The sequence below is a fragment of the Pseudopipra pipra genome, chromosome Z (genome assembly GCF_036250125.1).
Source record: "Pseudopipra pipra isolate bDixPip1 chromosome Z, bDixPip1.hap1, whole genome shotgun sequence".
Lineage (NCBI taxonomy): Eukaryota > Metazoa > Chordata > Aves > Passeriformes > Pipridae > Pseudopipra > Pseudopipra pipra.
The window spans coordinates 52,761,428-52,780,137 of record NC_087581.1 but is presented as its reverse complement, the minus strand read 5'-3'; the positions used below and the strand labels follow the sequence as shown (position 1 = coordinate 52,780,137).

The 18,710-nt window shown below is 37.9% G+C and overlaps 1 protein-coding gene across 11 annotated transcripts in view; it reads left to right on the top strand.

The window, feature by feature from the left end:
- MCTP1 (multiple C2 and transmembrane domain containing 1) overlaps positions 1 to 18,710 on the top strand; it is a 178,914-nt gene that overhangs the window by 46,964 nt on the left and 113,240 nt on the right. For all 11 annotated transcript variants that reach the window (XM_064641478.1, XM_064641476.1, XM_064641480.1 and 8 more), the window contains 3 exons: positions 3,713 to 3,883; positions 5,898 to 6,028; positions 16,118 to 16,304. In XM_064641478.1, coding sequence (XP_064497548.1) covers positions 3,713 to 3,883; positions 5,898 to 6,028; positions 16,118 to 16,304 — 489 coding nt within the window. The remainder of the gene's footprint in view (positions 1 to 3,712; positions 3,884 to 5,897; positions 6,029 to 16,117; positions 16,305 to 18,710) is intronic.

Here is an 18,710-nt window from a genome sequence, read left to right as displayed (position 1 = left end):
CATTGAATTCTTAAGGGAAGAACTCTAAAAGGTGAAATCAGTCTTGCTTTTTCATTTTTTTCATCTCTTAGCTTTTTTGTCAAATTTGACTTGAAATCTAAACATTCTTTTTTTTCATTTTAACTTCCTACAAGAACCATTATATGAAATGAGAGGTTATGTTAGTATATGTAATTTCTGAGGATAAATGTGACTTTGACTGGAAGGAAAGCATGTTGGATGCTCTTCAGTCTTGCTTGGAAACAAGAAAAGTGCCAGCTGGAAATGATTCTTGCTGGAGAAGGCCACATAGCCCATGCCTTTCATGTCCAGGAAATCTCAATAGCTTTAGCTCCAGCGAGCTGTACCCTGACTTCCAGTACATCTCCCTTTTGCTGTGCCTTGGATCTGTGTGTTATGAAAAAAAGGAAAGAGCGCTGTTGTGGTCTACATTTCCTACCTTGAAGAAGAAACAGTCACAACCAACCCATACCTCTTTTGGTAGCTGCTGCTTTTCTTCCAGCATGTTGAGACATAGGCTCTGCAGCTTCACTATCAGTGAACACTACTGGGCTGTGCAAGGTGCTTTGATCGCTGTTGACCACAAAATGTGTCTTTGACTCAGGAGGGCTTCCTCCAGCAGCATGTGAATAGTTGTTCTCGGGGCTCCTGCCTGACTCTTGTAAACTCCTGTCTTACCTGTCTGTCATTTTACCTCCAGCTCTTGGGCATTTAGATCTTGCCTTGCCACCTTTTATGTAAATTACCCCCTACTAGCTATGAAACATCCTACTGGTCATAAAAATCCAGCATGCTTTATAAGGTGGCAGGTGCTCTAATGCAGCAAATTATTTTAAGAGCTGTTGAAAATATGAAATTCAGATCAAATATACTCTCTAAATTATTCAGTGTCTCATTGGTGATCAGTGAAGTAGACAGCGATGCTGTGGTGCTTAAGGTTTACGTCAAAAGAGTTGTGAATGCAAACTCAAGCTTATTTTCCATGATAGTATCCTCAAAATCATGTGGATACCCACTCAGCTCTCAAAAAACCCCCAGGAATTGTGTGCAAAGTAAGTCTCAATCACTGCATCTATCCCAATATAAATATATTCCTAAACATGCATGGTCTTTTCTTCTTTCTGTACTCTCATCACCTTATGTTCAGGATAGAGTCAATGTTGATTATTTACTCTCCAGTATTTCTTTTGCTCTAAGCCTTCTAAGAAACTGGAACAAGAATTAAAAAATCTACGACTTCTTCTTAAGTCAGGTCTTTGGCAATATAGACTGTATTCCCCCAATGAAAGGGGTATTTGTGCCAAGAAAAAGTTTTAGTTTACGTTGTGTTCCCAAGTTGTAAATGAAGTATCTTCTCTGGCAAGTGATTTCTCCAGTTGTGCACTGATTTTTGTAGAGTGTCTGCTTTCTGATGTCCCACTGCTGTCACATGTTAAGTTAAAGGTTATTCCAAAGGTTATTCCTTCTTTGCCTTCATAGAAACGGTAGGTTTGTGAGAAGTTTCTCTGCAGTCAAATCCTTCACTTCAGGAAGAGAAATCTTTAATAAATATACTGAAATATTTTGGGAGTAACCATGCTATTTGGGATGAATAACCATTAGAAAACATAAATATATGCCAATAAAATATCTGAAATGCTGCAAAAAGCATGTTAATCAGATTTGCTCCAACCCCAGTGGCCTCAGTCCTCATAGAATCATAGAATCATAGAATCGATTGGGTTGGAAAAGACCTCCGAGATCATCGAGTCCAACCCTTGGCCCAAATCCAGTCCATTTACTAGATCATGGCACTCAGTGCCACGTCCAATCCGTGTTTAAAAATCTCCAGGGATGGTGAATCCACCACCTCTCTGGGCAGCCCATTCCAATGCCTGATTACTCTCTCTGTAAAGAATTTTCTCCTGATATCCAACTTAAATTTCCCCTGGCGGAGCTTAAGCCTGTGCCCCCTTGTCCTATTACTGAGTGCCTGAGAGAAGAGACCAACCCCCACCTGGACAGAACTTCCCTTCAGGTAGTTATAGACGGTGATGAGGTCACCTCTGAGCCTCCTCTTCTCCAGGCTAAACAACCCCAGCTCCCTCAGCCTCTCCCCATAGGACTTATGCTCCAGTCCCTTCACCAGCCTTGTTGCTCTTCTCTGGACCCGCTCCAGCACCTCAATATCCTTTCTGAACTGAGGGGCCCAGAACTGAACACAATACTCAAGGTGTGGCCTCACCAACGCAGAGTACAGGGGAAGGATCACTTCCCTGCTCCTGCTGGCCACGCTGTTTTTGATACAGGACAAGATCCCATTGGCCTTCTTGGCCACCTGGGCACACTGTTGTCTCATGTTGAGCTTCCTGTCAATTAGTACCCCCAGGTCCCTTTCTGCCTGGCTGCTCTCCAGCCACTCTGTGCCCAGCCTGTAGCACTGCAGGGGGTTGTTGTGGCCAAAGTGCAGGACCTGGCACTGCATGTATATATATATCATGTATAATACTTCTCTCTGGTGAGTGCAGGTTATAATCCAGGGATTGTTCTCCAGTCTACTTTTTATCATTGTCTCTGGGTAATAAGGTAAAATTCTGCCAGGGACACCTGCACAGCTGTAACCATCCAGCTGTGTTTACCGTCTAAAAGATTCAAAGCAGATTTGCACTGAAAACCTCCTCCAGGGGTATTGGAGGTCTGCAAATGATGAAGCCAGCCATGCAGGCATGATTTCTGAGCTCATAAAGCTTTTGTTACCCAAACTACATTGCAAAATGAAGAAAATGCATATATTTGATATATTTACACCAGCGTATATATAAAGACTTGCTTTTTTTTGATTCCTAGAAAGAATAATTTGTGAGATTAAATATTGCTTAGCTATCCAGTGTTCTGATTATAGATATAGTAACCTTGAACAAATAAACTTTCAGAATAGAAGGGAGAGCCTTTGGCAACATTGCTTCTCAGATGCACCCAAGACACGTTTGCCTTCTTTAGGAGTACACAGGTGATTCCCCTTGTAGGGGAGAGCAAACTGGAGATGATCTTAAATTACTCGAGTTTATAGCCTCTTGCTCACCCAACCCCCAGTGGAGTTCATTAACGAAATGAGCCAACTGTTTTGTGTGTGAATTTTCTTTTAACCCACAAAATCTGTGGCCAAGGGTTTGCAGTCTGCAAGTTTCTGCACAATTCTGAACAAAGGTTCTGCAACATTGTTTAGAAACTCTTGAACTTATGTGGTGGTATTTAATGAATGTTTCTGAGAATACCATGTCATTTTAGAGGCTGAGATACAGGAATTAGTATTATTCCAAGGAAAGTTTTGTATTGTCACTGTTTTTTTCTGTTTATTTTAATGTTTCTTCAAGTTCATTCAGTCATATACTACTAATAGAAGAGACTTTGCAACATTTATTTGTATTCTTATCAGCAGAGGGAGAAGTAAAGCAGAAAAAACACCTTTTTGTTTTAATGCACATTTCCTTAAGTAGCATTTGTTCTGCTTGCTTCTTTCAAAGCATTATATGACATTATCTGCTTAATTGTCACTGTTTTATTTCTTTCCAAGTTATTCTATGCAGTACTGTTTACATATGTATTATCCAGTAACTTCAAAATGGCTTAAAGTGGTTGTTTTAAATTCCTGGTTATGTGAAATTGAACATTGTAAAACAGGGGAAATTTTTGGAGTTGTGTAAACTAAATTTATGCTTTTGTTTCCCTAAAGTTTCAGACCCAGAGCTTACGTCTCTCAGACCTGCACAGAAAGTCTCAGCTATGGAGAGGAATAGTTAGTGTTACCTTAATAGAAGGTCGTGAGCTTAAGGCGATGGATGCAAATGGACTAAGTGATCCGTATGTGAAGTTCCGACTTGGGCATCAGAAGTACAAAAGCAAGGTAATTTTAGCTGTCACTGAAAATGTTTTTGAAATGCTTCATTCCTGTTTGTTTTTTTTTACCTTTTATAAGACTTTCAGTAGTGATGGAGATATATTGCTGTAATAATCAGTTGCCAGAGCACCTGGAGCTTTGTTTGAATGTTTCTTTTTATGTCATTATAAACAAAAGTAGTACTAGATGGGGGAAAATGTAGCACTGAAAAATTTGGGTGTACCAAAGGGCACACCTGATACAGAGCTTCCTGTTGAGCCAATACAGACTGTATTGGCTTTTATTTCTTGCAGGAGTCATTCATGAGAGGGGAGAGATGCAGAGTGATTGTGACAACTACTTTCCAGGCTTGATGCTGGTTGCTTCTTGGATCCTTTGCATTGTCTTATCCTCAAAGCATGTCTTGCTTATATTCTCACTTTCCTCTTTTGTTCTTACAGCAAGTTTCATTAAAATTTTCTTTATGTATGAACTTCACAGGTAGAGAGGATTAATCAGGGAGACAATTTATGTGGGAACTTTCTTGGCTTTCTTGCTATTATTTTTTTATTCCCCTGGTCCCTACTGTTTTGAAAATTGCTGTTTATGGAAGACGCTTGGACCACCAATGATGCACATGACCTTCCTCTCTCAACAGCAGTGATGACCGCTGTGGTTTTCACAGCCAGACAAAGGAGAAATTGAAGAAGAAGCCAGGAACATTTAGTTGCTGTATTTGCAGAGCTCTGAGCCTGCATTAGTGCCTCTGAATCTGAAATTAGAAGAAATCAAATTTCATGCTTTTGTGAATAAAAAATTTTCATAATCCACTCTGAATTTTCTGTTGTTTCAAGCCAGTAGAACTGGTGGGTGTAAGAAGTCATCATGTCCAGGCTTCGCGAACGAAGATTTGGGAAGGCTCTCTCCGCATTTGCTACAGGCATGCTGGTGGCTTATGAGGCCAATACGTGACAGACATATCCGATTGCAAAAGGCACAGCAGAAAGATTCCTTAGATGGTGTATTCTGCAATACACGGTTCTTTCTGCGTTGCCTTTTTTCCTCGAGAGTGATCCTGCGTGTGTTCTCGAAGGAGACAGCTGCGTTATAGATGGTGTGTCTCCAGGCCTCCCGATTGGAGGCCAGAGTAGACCAGTTGTGGTGATCAATATGGCCAAGGCCGAGATGTTGTTTCAGGGAGTCCTTGTATCTTTTCTTCGGGGCTCCTCTCATGCGGCAGCCAGTGGCAAGTTCACCATAGAGCAGGATCTTAGGGAGGCGGTGGTCCTTCATCCTTGTAAGAAGTAGTGTAAGAAGTAGTGTTTCCTTAGTAGGGAAGGTACTAGGCTGTTTCTTGCTCAGGACACGTGTGACTACTGTGAATGCTGGTTTTGCATTTTGGTAGAAAAATCTGTAAGCTTTTCGTTCTGCACAGTGTGGTCAGAAGTACATGGACTGAAATCCATTGAAGTCAGAAGTAACCGGACTGAAAATGATTGAGAAAGCTGCTTTCATCTGGGTTTTAAATGAAAGGAAGTAAAATACAGTTTTGGAAAAAAAAAATTTTATTCCATACAAAGTAAACCATAGCATCGTATTTCTCCCAGTATCACTGCAGCTAGGGAAAAAGGACATGATAAAATTGTTTGTTTTAAGTACATACAGTCACCATCTACTTGTCATTGCAGGTGCTTTGTTTTCTTTTGGGCTCAGAGATACAACTTTACAGCTAACTGTCACTTAAGAGAGGACATAATTCTACAGAGAAATGGCTCCATTCCCAGGGCAAATCGTTTGTTCAGGAGGCTTTTGAAGGTGGACAGGTTGCAGGATTTTGGAGGTTGCTGTTAAGTCAGAGAGGCATGAGAGAACTGGCCAGTAGTCTTCCTAATTATACTATTTTTTAATTCTCCCTGCTTGAGATACTGATACTGCAGACAGAAAAAAACTTCCTGAACAGAGTCTAAAGATCAAATTTACAGTTCAAGAAAGTGTGTGCCTACACTATGCAATATGACTTTCTTTTTTGATCTCCTTTCAGATTGTGCCAAAAACTTTGAATCCTCAGTGGAGGGAGCAGTTTGACTTTCATCTCTATGAAGAACGAGGTGGAATTATTGATATTACAGTGTGGGACAAAGATGCTGGCAAAAAGGATGATTTTATTGGCAGGTTTGTGCAATTCCAGCCTTCTTGTTCCCTGGGGCTCATTAAAATGAGCCTTGCAGTTGAAACTATTTCTTATGACCATTTGGTCTTGCTTTTGTTGTGTGGTTTGTTTTTTTTAAAGTTCGGGGAGAATTTTCTGCAGTGTCCCAGTACAGTTTGCTGCATTGATGTAATTCTTTACTTTGATGATGTAAAATAATTTTTACTGACCAGTAGATGGCAGCTTTTACCAATTAATAGATTGAGGTTTTCAAAAAAAAAAAAATCCCCCACTTAGAGCAATTGCCAAGATGCAGGAGGTTCCATACAGCAACATACAGTTTGGAGGAGAAATAACTCTTTTGACTTGTAATAGATGCATAAGACCAAATTTATGTATCAATCTATTTGGTAAATGAAAATAGAGTATTGAAAGACTGCACATATCTTTTGGGGCAAATAAATAAGATCATTCACCTAATTTATATTCAGGAAAAGAAATAGTGTGTATTTGTGTGGCTGTGCTCCATTTCAAAGAGTAGGAAGTGGCATTAACTGATAGCTAATCGGGAAAAAACTGTTTGTGCTTTTAGGTTCTATGAAGTAGCTGCTATTTGGAAAGCTCAGATATTTTTTACATCATACTTTCGTTGATATCCATACAGTCATTATAATAGGATAATGCAACCTGCAAACAAATTCCTTCCCATGAAGATTTCCATGAAAAGCCGTCATTTGTCAAGCTCAATCTGAATACAAAAATAGGTCTTAATATTTCCCCTCCCTGATATTCTTTTCTGGTCATTGTGGATAAAAATCACCAACACCTGACAGCTCCACTTAACACTGACTTCTCTTTCCCAATTTTTCCTTTAAAGGCTGCTTCGAAAAACTGGAAATACCTTGGTGCACACATTACGACTTGCTCTTTGTGTGTGTGTGTTATGATAAGTGTAAGTTAATTTTTAAAAGCATGGCTGAGTTGTGCTCCATGACTAAGGCTCTATGGCTCTCAAGGCACATGTATATTTTAATTCATATTCCAGAAGAGGTGATAATGAGGCTGTGGAAGGGAAACAAAAGACTTCGTGGTAGCATTCTAGCATTGGTCAAGAATGGAGAGTAATTCCTTTCATCTTCTTGCTTGAATAATGTGCATGCAGCAGCTGTAATATTATGTAATAATATTTCTATTAAATGCAAATGAAAACAATTGTTTCTTGAAGATGTCCTGCTTGACCAAAGAATAGTTAGGGAGAAGGCACACTTGATTGAATAGATCCTATTCATTGAGGGAAAGAACAAACCAAATTGAGAAAACAGAAGAAAAGGTTTCCTAGGTGGAAGCTTGAAGGGCCAAATTCCAGGATCTTCATGGAAAATAGTGCAGGAGACCTGTGTTTTTACTCTGCTGAGCTCAGTTACGGGCAAATTCTATTCCAAATCAGAATGCCATAAACTCTCCTGGAATAATACCATGTTTCAGCTGCACTTTTGTGAAATAGAAGAAGTAGGGAGTCAGGGACATAGACATCTGTGGGCCTTGTATATCGTTGTACTTGTTAGGCTAGAGCATGGTAAGGACCAGGTGAAAGCTGGGATTGTGACACAGTGGCAACAGCATGTGTGCTCAGATTGCGAGGGCTTGGGTTTGCTATATATTTCTGAGGGTGAGAAGATGCAGGAAAAATGTTCAAGAAGCCTGAAGACATGGAATTGAGATTCTGGTTTTGGGGTGACATAACAGGAGGACAGAAGTGGAAGGGGTAGCTTGTAAGAGAGAGGAAGATGTTAAGAGGGTGAAAGTAATGGCATTTCAACCTGGTTGAGAAAAGGAGAAGCGAACATCTGTCGCATAAGTAGCATAAAGCTCTGTCTTCATCTTGATGCCCACACACGTTCAAAATGGCAGTTCCTGAAATAAAATGCTAACGGGTTGATTTCCATTCTTAACTTGGAGCACTATGGGTTTATAAAATTCATTTGAGTTTCAGCTGTGTGCGTTCTCCATTAGAGTTCAAAGGCTGTAGCACCTTGTGAACTTCCGTCTTAGAATATTCTAAAAATATCCCCAAACCCTGGAACCAATTCAGTGTTTATTTCGAGATTTCAAAATCCTGAGAAAAGACCTCATTCAAAAGCCTTGAGGAAAATATATTTCCAATCATGTGCTGATTTGTATGAAAAAACACTGGCCTTGATCACAACTGAGCTTCATGACACAGAAGTGAAATACTGGCATTCTTCTGAATATAATTTTTTTAAAAAACAACCAGCATTCCAGGACCAAGTACGTGAGGTCAAGAAGTTCTTTCTATGGAAAGCACCAGGAGCTAAAGCCACACAGCATTCAGATAAGCATGTAGACTTGCATAAGCAGTATTACTTGTTGTTTCAGCTGTTAAGTAGAAATACATATGTATGTGTATATATATTGTGCAGTCTGAGTACATTTAATGTTCACATCTTTTTGCTATGAACAAGTAATTTATGTTCTGTATCAAGTCAGTATGCTTCTGTGATTAAAAACATACACTGCAGTAAGGTTGTGTAGGTAATATTAAGATCAAAATGAAGGTGAAGTGATTTTAATTGTCATGTAATTATTTAAATTCCTTATCATTTGTGTTAAGGTGATTCTGACTGTCACCTTTACGATAATCAGTTAATAAATCCTCATGATTGTTACACCTTTGTGCGTAGCAGTAATCTGAACAAATTGGCTGCTGACAGCTGCAATAAATTGCCAAGAATGAGTGCTGTCAGAGAACAAGTTGTTTCTGTGAACATACAGGATAAGTAGATCCCATGTCATGCAGTTTTATTCAGCTGAAGTTATTTGCAATCCAGTGCAGCAGGATTTATAACATTATTTATTGGTATGAAAAAATACATATTCATCTTTAAAATTACATTGACTTTTGCTCTTATTTTGTGCAAATTAGGAAAAAAAGACCTTGTGTATAGTATGTTCATTAAGGCTATGTATTAATTTTATCTGTAGCAAACTGAAATTTCCCATAAACTCTCTAAATATTGTCATGAAAATTCAGATTGATTTAGTGACCATCCGTATAATGGATGTTATGAAATACAAAATTAAGTATTTAGGTTGTCAGTACCTAATTTGCTATGTCTTGTCTGTTTAGTCTTTTCTCAGTTACAAAGGTATAGAGTTGTGGATGTACAAATACTATAGGCTTTTGGTTGTACATAAATACAGTCAATATGCAACTATAATTCCGTGATTAATCTGAAAGCACTGGGATATGCTATCAAAGTTCTAAACTAAAGTGAGATTTTATTTTAAAAATATAAAATTATAATATTTATGGTTTGGTTTTTTTTTCCCCACTGAAATTTGCATAATTTCACTATGGGAGACTGAGCATTATCATAGAGAACTGAGTGATGCTGTAAAGCTGTGTATGGGTACTCCAACATGCATATAAAGTTGGGTGAGGGGCACACTAAATATGCTACTGCAAGTGTTTCTTCCCAGATTTTTTTCTAGAGATCTTGTGGAGACTGTGATAAAATACCAGCAATTTTCTTTTTTAAATATTGTTGCCCTAGAAAAAGGCTTTGAACAGTATTTGTGAAAGTCCATAGTAATTTTGAAATTGCCAAATCTTGGCAGTTTTCTCGATTTTGCAAAACTCTGTAGACAAGATGACTTCCTCTGGAATTGTAGAGAGTGCTTTATTATACCAGCCTTTCAGAAATGTTTTTCACATGGTAGTTTGAAAATTTCTGCACGTCAAAGTAACGCTGGAAGGATGTATTGTATTAAAAATGTAAACATGGTGGTCAATACGCTGTTGTAATTTGAGATTTGAACTCTGTGTGCATGTGAATTACACAGCAATTCTGTGCAAACATAGACAAGCACACAACCAACAGCCTGTCTGTATAATTGTTTGTTGATTATACATGATGACTAAAGTTAAATTATTGCAGATGCATTTCTCGATGTAAAATAAAGATTTTGCCTGAAGCATTAAAATCTAAAAATGCTACTGCCAGGCCTGCCCTTGAAAAATCCTAGGATGTGCTGAGCCATCTCCATTTCTGATTGTGGTTAAAAGGAGCTAGATGTAAATACTGCATCTCAAAATCTGGCCTTCAGGTATTCCGCACCTTAACTAGTCCTATCTCTGCGCATCTTTACTAATGCAGAGGCACTTCTGTTCTGTTAGAAGGCCAAAAAAATTTCGTTCACAAATCTTCAGAAACTTTCTTTTACTGGATACTTTATTATTTAAAACTCTTACTGACATTTGTTATTGTCACATTCTATTGCGAAACTGATAGAATTCCCCAATGTATTCTGAAATACAGAATGCTGCATACAGGCTGGACTGTTTATGGATCCTGCTTCTGAACCTATGTCTTCCTGCATATGGAAATGTACTACTTGAAGAGTGGCAAAATAAGAGGAAGAGAGAAGGAATGGGTGCTTAGACATGAAGAGCATGGCAGTGTGTAGAAAGTGGTGAAGGGTGCAGATAGGGTTTTGTGAGGATTTCTGAAGGGCACAGATTGCAGCTGTGAAAAGCCTCCTACAAAAGTTCTTGGAGGGAAGAACTAGTGAGGGAAGAACCATATAGGGAGACATAATGTTAATCAAAAAAATAGGCTTGTTTAGCAGATGAAAGTGTTAATTTTGTTGCAAAGAAATTGCATTGGTGACAGCACTGCCAGTCTGTAGAGTATGGCTGTGCCACAGGGACAACCTAGGAAATATCACATCATAAACCATTTTTAAGTACTTTTTTCTGCCTGTGCAATTTCAAAAGTAAATCTGTAGTTTTATAATGAAGAGCTGTGCTTACAAAGAAGCTAATCTATCATTTCAAAGTTGAAATTTTTGTGGCACGGACTGTATCTCTTTTAGTAAGCAGTAAACACTTATTCTGTATTCAGGAATTGCTTGGTGACTGGTGAGATTGTCCTGTATTTTGTGTATTTCTGTAGACATGACTTACTTACCCAAAACTGCAGGGCTCTTTCCTACATTCCAGGTGTTGCTACCTGGCAAATGAGAGCATTGTTCTCCATGTCTTGCTGAGGTCTGTCGTCCCAGCTTCCCTGGGGTCCACTCCAGCTTCCCCTGCTCACCACCATTCTTGTCCTCAGTCAATGTCCTATTTAGCTGAGTTACACTCTCCAATTCCTTTGGGAGCTTTCCTGGTTTTCAGTCTATCACCTCTATTGAACACCTCTCACAAGCATCATGTGAAGTCCATTATTTTATTTCATTTTCATTATCTTTACAGTTAGAAATGTCACACTCTGATTCTTCCAAGAAGTTCACATTACTGCAGTCAACACTGAGTATTTCTGAGATGTGTCATTTTCTGTCAGTGCTTTGCAGAATTTTCCCTCTCCTTTTGTTCCTTGGTTTTATTGGAACATTTTACTCTGCTCATAAAGGATGTGGAGTCTCACTAATTGTAGCAGTTCATGCCTCGCTGCTTCTGATGTGTGTCCAGCTCAGTTCTAATTGTGGAATCATACAGTTTCCTCTCCTTGGCATCCTTTGGAGCAGCACAGACCTGGATCACAGTGGAGTTAAAAGGCTGTGTTCCTGAACAAGTCATGATGGTAATTAAGTTGCCTGGTTTGTAGCCAAGTGGTGCTTTTCTGTCCCTAACACTTAGGATTGTGCCAGTTCCTCTTTTATGCTTTATTTTGTCATGTGAGAAAATGATCTCACTATCTGCTGTCTCTCACTTGCCTGGCCACCTGGCTTTTAAGAGGCCTTCTATGTCATGTTGCTACCTTTGTAATTCATTCATTAGCAAGGATATTTCACCAGGGTGCCAACGCAGTCTTACATTCCAGGTTCTGTTAGAACTAGAGAGGGGAGGTGATTTTTACCTGTTAGACATGCTGATAATAAAATACTACATATAGTTCTGCCTTCCACACTTTAAAAAGGATGCAGGAGAATTTCACTGGATCAGAAAAGTTACAAAAAGTCATTTGAGGGCTGCAGGAGATATGTTCCTAGGAAATGTATAGGGAGCAGAAGATGTTTAGCATATCAAAAGGAAGATGAAGAAGATATATGATTATAGCGTATGAGTACCTTCACTAGAAGAAAACATGAAACACTAAAGGCTTTTTCAACTGGGTAAAGAAAGGCATAAAAAGAACCAAAGGCCAGATATATTCAAATTAAAAATAAATCTGAAATATATTTCTGAAAGTTTAGACGATTAACACACTGAACACAGCTTCAGACAAGTGGTAGATTCCCCTTGAACCTTCAAATTTTCCTCCATGGGAGCTGTACCCTGTTTCTGAGCAATTTGTATCTGTATCTGTAATAACTTTGGCACACAACCTTGATGCATTTGCATGGTTTTTCTCCCCTCTGATCTCTCAAGGCCTGAAAATCCAAATATACATGGTGCCTGGGAATGTTCGCATGCAGAACTGATGGGGGGGAGCATGCTCCTAATGCCTCTTTCTGAGGGGTCAGCCAGCCACAGTGGTGGTTCCAGTGCCCCAGTCCAACACTTGCAGTGCTGCCAAGGGATCATACAGCATGGAAGATGCAGAAATATTCAAACTGCCCTAAAAACTACAGTTCTCTCTATGATTTGATTTATAGTCATGCTTGGAAATCTGTCTATGGAGTTAATGGCAATTTTTTTGCTGTAATTCTTCAGGCTGACCTCCTTACAGGTGATGAACTCTTTTCTTTCAGCAGCATCATGTAAGTAATAATTCGTTAAGAAACTGGATTGTCTGAAGTTACTACTGTCTCGTGCTCTCAGTGTGACAGCTGCTGGTCATATGAAACTTATGGCCTTCTCAAAGTGGCTGTCATTTTTCATGGTCCTCAATTTGAGAAAACGAGACAAAAATTTCTCACTCATTCTGCACCATTTTCTGGTAACATTCAAGTTCACCTTCATCCTCAAAGCATCTTTGTTCTCCATGGAAACAGTTGTGGGTGACAAATGTCTTTTAAGAGAACATCTTAACCGATATAAGTCAGCATTGCTAAAGCTTTAAAGATTGGAATACTTGTATATACTGTCAGTAAAATGTAAAGGAGCATTGTCGACTTGAACTTTCCAAAGTTATTTACATTTGGAAAATTGATATTTTCCAAACAGATACTTATCTTTAGAAGTATTTTATTAACTTCAGTCCCTCTAAGGAAATGCAGTAGAAAAAGGAGTTTTGTGGTTTTCCTATTGGTGTCTGTCAAAGTTATTCTAGGACAGGGTTAGTGTTTAGGTAATGCCTTAATAAAACCAGACTTCCTTTGCTTTTTTTGGTCCCATACGAAGATCTGGTGAGGACAAAGTAGATTTTATTTTATATTTTAGGAAAATTTGGCATAAGAGCAAACAAAGTTGATTTTTTATCATGAAAAATTCAACTACTAATGGGAAAAAAATTGCAATTTCTCTTATAGTGTCTGTAGATTGTAAAGTCTTATCATTTGTCTGAAACGCATGTGTTGTAGATGCACTCACGTTACGCTGGATGCTCCTTGAGCCTTGGCACCTTTGAATTAGACACATGCGAGCTTCATACCCTGTAAGGCCAGGGTTGAGAGGACCTGGCAGAGAGTGAGAAATATGCTTTCACCTGACTGTGTACGCACAGGGACATTCTTAACCTGGACTTCTATAAAGTGCAGTGGTGACACTCCTTAATGGAATAACTCTAGATTTTTATCAAATTATCTGAGAACTCTTCAGAGGATATTTTCCCTTTAAAATGATTAAGGCTTGCACTGGAAAAAAGTTTCCAGAGCATTTCCTACTGTTTGTATGATTTAGGAAATAACAAGCTGGTGATGGACTGTTCATGGAGATTTATGAAGCAGTCGATAGAGACATACTTCTCAGGTAATTTGTTCTGCTATTAGGAGTATTTCATAGCTGTAGGAAAGGAGCATAGATAAAATTGAATTGTCAGTTGCTTCTTTTAGCCTAAATAAAAAATAACATGATAATGTTGCAAAAGTCTTGTAACTTCAGGAATTAGAGAAATTGTTGTATCTGTAGCTCTGATGTAAACCCTGAAATTTAACACTCATTACATTTTTCAGGTGAATGTAGGTGGGTTTTTCTCCAGAGGGGTTAGTTATTGTTGCCTATTTTTGAGTGAGGACTGGATTATTTCTGCATTACTAGTATCATAATGACTTTCTGATTCTTTTACTGACTTTGAGTTTAGACTGGTTCTTTAAATGATTATTGGTTAGAGTCTCAATATTGTTGCTGAGCCCTACTTTTGAGGGATATCTGTTTTGAAATAAATTATCAAAGAATATTTACGACCAGGAGTATTTTAACCTCCTCGAGCTTTGAATGCTTGATTATAATATTTTTTATCTTAAGGAGGGCTTTATATTTCTCCCTGCATCATAAACAAAAATTGGACAGTCTATGTACATATGCAAAACTTGTATTGACCATCAGCCTGCATTGACAGCAATAGCTTTTCTTTTCCTTACTGTTGTTAATTTAATTTCTCACTCCTTATCATCTGAAGGGTTCAAAATAGAAGGTAAACATTAAGCTCAGAATGCTACGTGAGTTAGAAATTTTTTCATTGTAAGATAATTCAACTTTATTACCATATGAACTTTGCAGTAGTTTAGACAGCTGCACAACAGACAGTAAATGTTTTTAAAATAATAAAAGACAGTTTTCCTGTAGCAAATCTAATCTGCTTATGATAGCACAATGCTCATTTTATGAGGCTGCATTTATTCTCATAATTGACTATTTCTTGTCCTTAAACGGCTATTTATTCATGTCTGCCACCTTTTTCTCAGTTTATTGACCCTGTGGTGACCACATTATTTTTTCTTCAAAAGCAATTGACATTTTATTAAAAGGGTTTGCTAGATGTTTAGTTTGGTGAGTTAGTGGCAAATAGTACATGTCACATGCCAGCTTGTCACATTAAATAATCACAGTTGAAAGGAGAATATTCAGTGGCTAAAGTAGATATAGAATATACGCATTTATTTTATTTCAGTATTGTTACTGTTTTTAGAATAATGAGTTTTGGCAAAACTCATCTTGGGATGCTGTAAGTATTCCAAATAGTGCTTTTTCACAGAAATTTCTGTGCAATGCAAGCTGGCATTACGTTGACATGGACACTGAATTTCTATACACACTCAGAGTGGCAGTCTAGGAAAGTTGAAACTTGTGCATTATACAAATTAAAATATTAAAACTTCTAAGCTGTGCACTAATTACTTACCCGAAGGTATTACTGTTTAATTTAAAAGGTCATGGTCAACTCTTTGATAGCAGTGATACTGTTTTCCTTTCCATGCTTTGCCTTGCATTTCTAAAGACGTTGCGAAGCTATTTCTGCTGTCTGGAATGTATAGAGTCATTCTTCATTAGTTCAGTGTATGGTACAGCCAGAGTTATTCAGAAAGGGATCAAGCAGGGCGGATTGACTTCAGCCACTCTGCGCAGTTATAAGCAGTCCCTGCTCATTACAAAGTGAGACATCTTATTATATACGGGGTTGTGGCATCAGATTTTATCCTGGCTGCCTGCATGAAGCTTTGACCCTGAGCCACACACAGCTTACTGCAAGAGAGCTGAGCTTTTCAGGTAGTGCTCAAGTTGAATTTTTCTATGCTCAGTCATCTTAATGCCATCACAGTTAAATCCACACAGATTTTCTTCTTTTTTTTTAAGAAAAGATTTTTACTATCATTAGATGAACAGTATCAAAAATGTTCACATCAAAACTTACGTTTTTTCTTTATACCAGAGACTTAATTATAAGTAAAATTTGCATCTGAAGATGAATTTTTTGAAATTCTCTTTGTGTTTGAGTAAGACCTGTTAGCTAATCTTATCTCTAGTGTCTGTACATTCTTTTTAATATTTATTGTTCACTTCAAAACAGGTTGTGTAGCCTTAGGGAAAAAAAAAGGTCAAAAAAGCAGCATGGATTAAAGCTGAAGATAAATTTAGAATTTTTTCCAGAAGCTAGGAGGGAATTTCTACTTACTCGGGTTTTTTTGTCCATTGAATGCAGGTAAGCCAATGTGCTCTTGTTTGATGTAAGGAAAACCACATGCTGATGCAGAATGTGTGTTTCTAGATGCCAGGTTGACCTGTCGACCCTGAGTAAAGAACAAACCCACAAGCTGGAGATACCACTAGAGGAGGGAGAGGGATACCTGGTGTTGCTGGTCACTCTCACAGCCTCAGCTGCAGTCACCATATCTGACCTCTCCGTTAACTCCCTGGAGGACCAGAAGGAGCGAGAGGAGATACTGAAGAGATATGTATGAAGTTCTCTTTCACCCTTTGTTTGCAAAATGTTTGCCTATATAAAAAATAACTATCATGAGGGTAAAAATCTGAATATATCTTTTATATTCTAAGAACACCTTGCCAATGACAATAATTTAAATCATTTACTAATACAGAAATAGTTATGGCTGGTACAGGTAACATCAAGAGGGCTACAAATGCTCTTCATACAGTAAAGTATTTTTTACGTGGTAATTCAACTGTTTATGACATAAGATGTCATATAAGGAAGTTAATTTTACTGCCTTGCATGTAATTTTTACTAGGCCCAAAGTACCTAAGGGGTCACTCAGCGAATGTACACTTTCTAGTGATTTTTTATGCCAAATAGTTTGAGTTGCCAGTAGTTTACAGCTTTTTTTGAACATCTGTTAAAAGGCAAGAAAACTTTTTTTTGGCCTTCATATTAGAGGCTGAAGCAGTATTTTATATCGTCAAACTAATTGTTTTAAACAGTATTTCCATTTGAAAATATTCTGAAGCAAATTATTTCCATTTCCCAGCATCCTCACATTACACAGTATCTTTGTAATTTTATCAAAGCAACAGAGAGGGGAGCTCTTACTCCAGCATTTGCTAGTGCCTGAATCCCTAAAAGTAACTGTTTCACTATGCATGGAGAAAGAAAGAAAAAAAACATGCTATTTCCACTTACAATTACAAAGCTTTTATTGTACAATGCTGCCAGGTGTTTAGAAAGGCTTCTCTAGACACTCAGCCATTAAACCAAGCTCTGACTAACAAAGAGCTGCTTAATTTATTTCCAAGATTTTAAAATATTCCTATTCCATGACTGACATCCTTTCAATAACTGAATTTAATAAAGATGTACCTTATCAGGCTGTGCAGATAACATGAAGTGCTAGTACTAATGCTGTACAATATTCTTCAAACAGATTAGCAGGATGTGGGCTTCAGCAAATTTATTCTGGCTATCTCCACTGAATCAGCTGTCTGCTAATGCTTGTACAACTCATACACCAATAGTGTTATCATAAACGCGGTTTAATAGAGGTGACTTAGAGAGGCTAAATATAATATTCCTAAGTGAACTGAAAGCTAAGGTATTGTCCACCATCTTTGAAAAATAATTACAATTAAGAGAGTTATTGCACATTTTGGAATCCACCAAGACAGTCTGTGGTTGTCAGAATAGATGTCTATAAGTAGAACAAATTTCTGATGGATATGTTTTTGAGGTGACATAGTTCTTGCTACCAAGAGCAACAATACCCTATTTCTGTGGATTATTCTGTGTGGTGATATGGCAGACAAGTGATACTGATGGTTTTGATTATTTCAGTAGCAGTACAGAAACATGTTACGACTGTGTACTATTAATCAGTTTTCTTAAATTCTCATTTTTTTGTCCCCAGTGTAAAGCATAATTATGTGTAATAATGTTGATCTGCTTTATTCCTGTTTCTTGCATATGCATCGATATGTGTCTTTTCTTACATTGCTGTATGCATTTGAAAACGTTGATATTTTAGGACAGTATTCATATTGCAAAGGTGTGAATTTCTCATTATGTGTTTCTGAAAATTGTGGCCTCTACATACCTTTTGGATAAATTCTACTGTTTTTATTAAAATGACCAGCAGAAGAAAGAAATTACCAGGGTTAACACAATTCAAGTAGTTTATTTTCACTGATGTTCAATTTGTCTTTGGTATTCATATCTCCACTTCAGAATGAATACAAGGACAACGTGCAATTAGCAAGACCTACAGTTCCCCACTGAATGGCTGTATTTTTGGTTTTATTTTTTGTCCTCTTAAAAAAATCTAACTTCCATTAGAGAAATGTATTTTGCACCCTTTCTGCAGCCAAAAACAGTTAATGAGCTGACCTTGCCATCAGATCAAATAGCCTTAAAAAATTACTCTATTACTGTCACTTAACCATTTGTAGCTGAACATCAGAGCCTTACAAATTAAACAGGCATTATTGTTTGAACCATTATTTTACCACAATTGCCTGAAAAGATTAATTCCTTTTGGGGTGAAGAGGGGGACGCATTAATGGGTACAGACCAAGAGAGATTGTATGACCTTTTCAGAACTGGTGTGCTGAACCCAGGGTCCCCCTTGTCACAGTTTAAAAACCAGAGGAGCTAGTTTAGAGAAGTTGTTAGCATTCCATTTTTATTATGACATTTCACAGTCATCTGATTTAATGTCCCTTGACCGGATTATCCACTGTGAGACGATGGGCTTGAAATGTTATTTAGAGCATTGATAAAAGGTGAGCAGTTCTAAGATGACAGCGAGTCATAAGGCTGGTGGTGTGACATTAATTTTCTCCATAACAGAGATGGAATAAGACGTCATGGTGACAAGCTGTCAATCAGTACTGGCCCCTTAGTGTATCTTGAT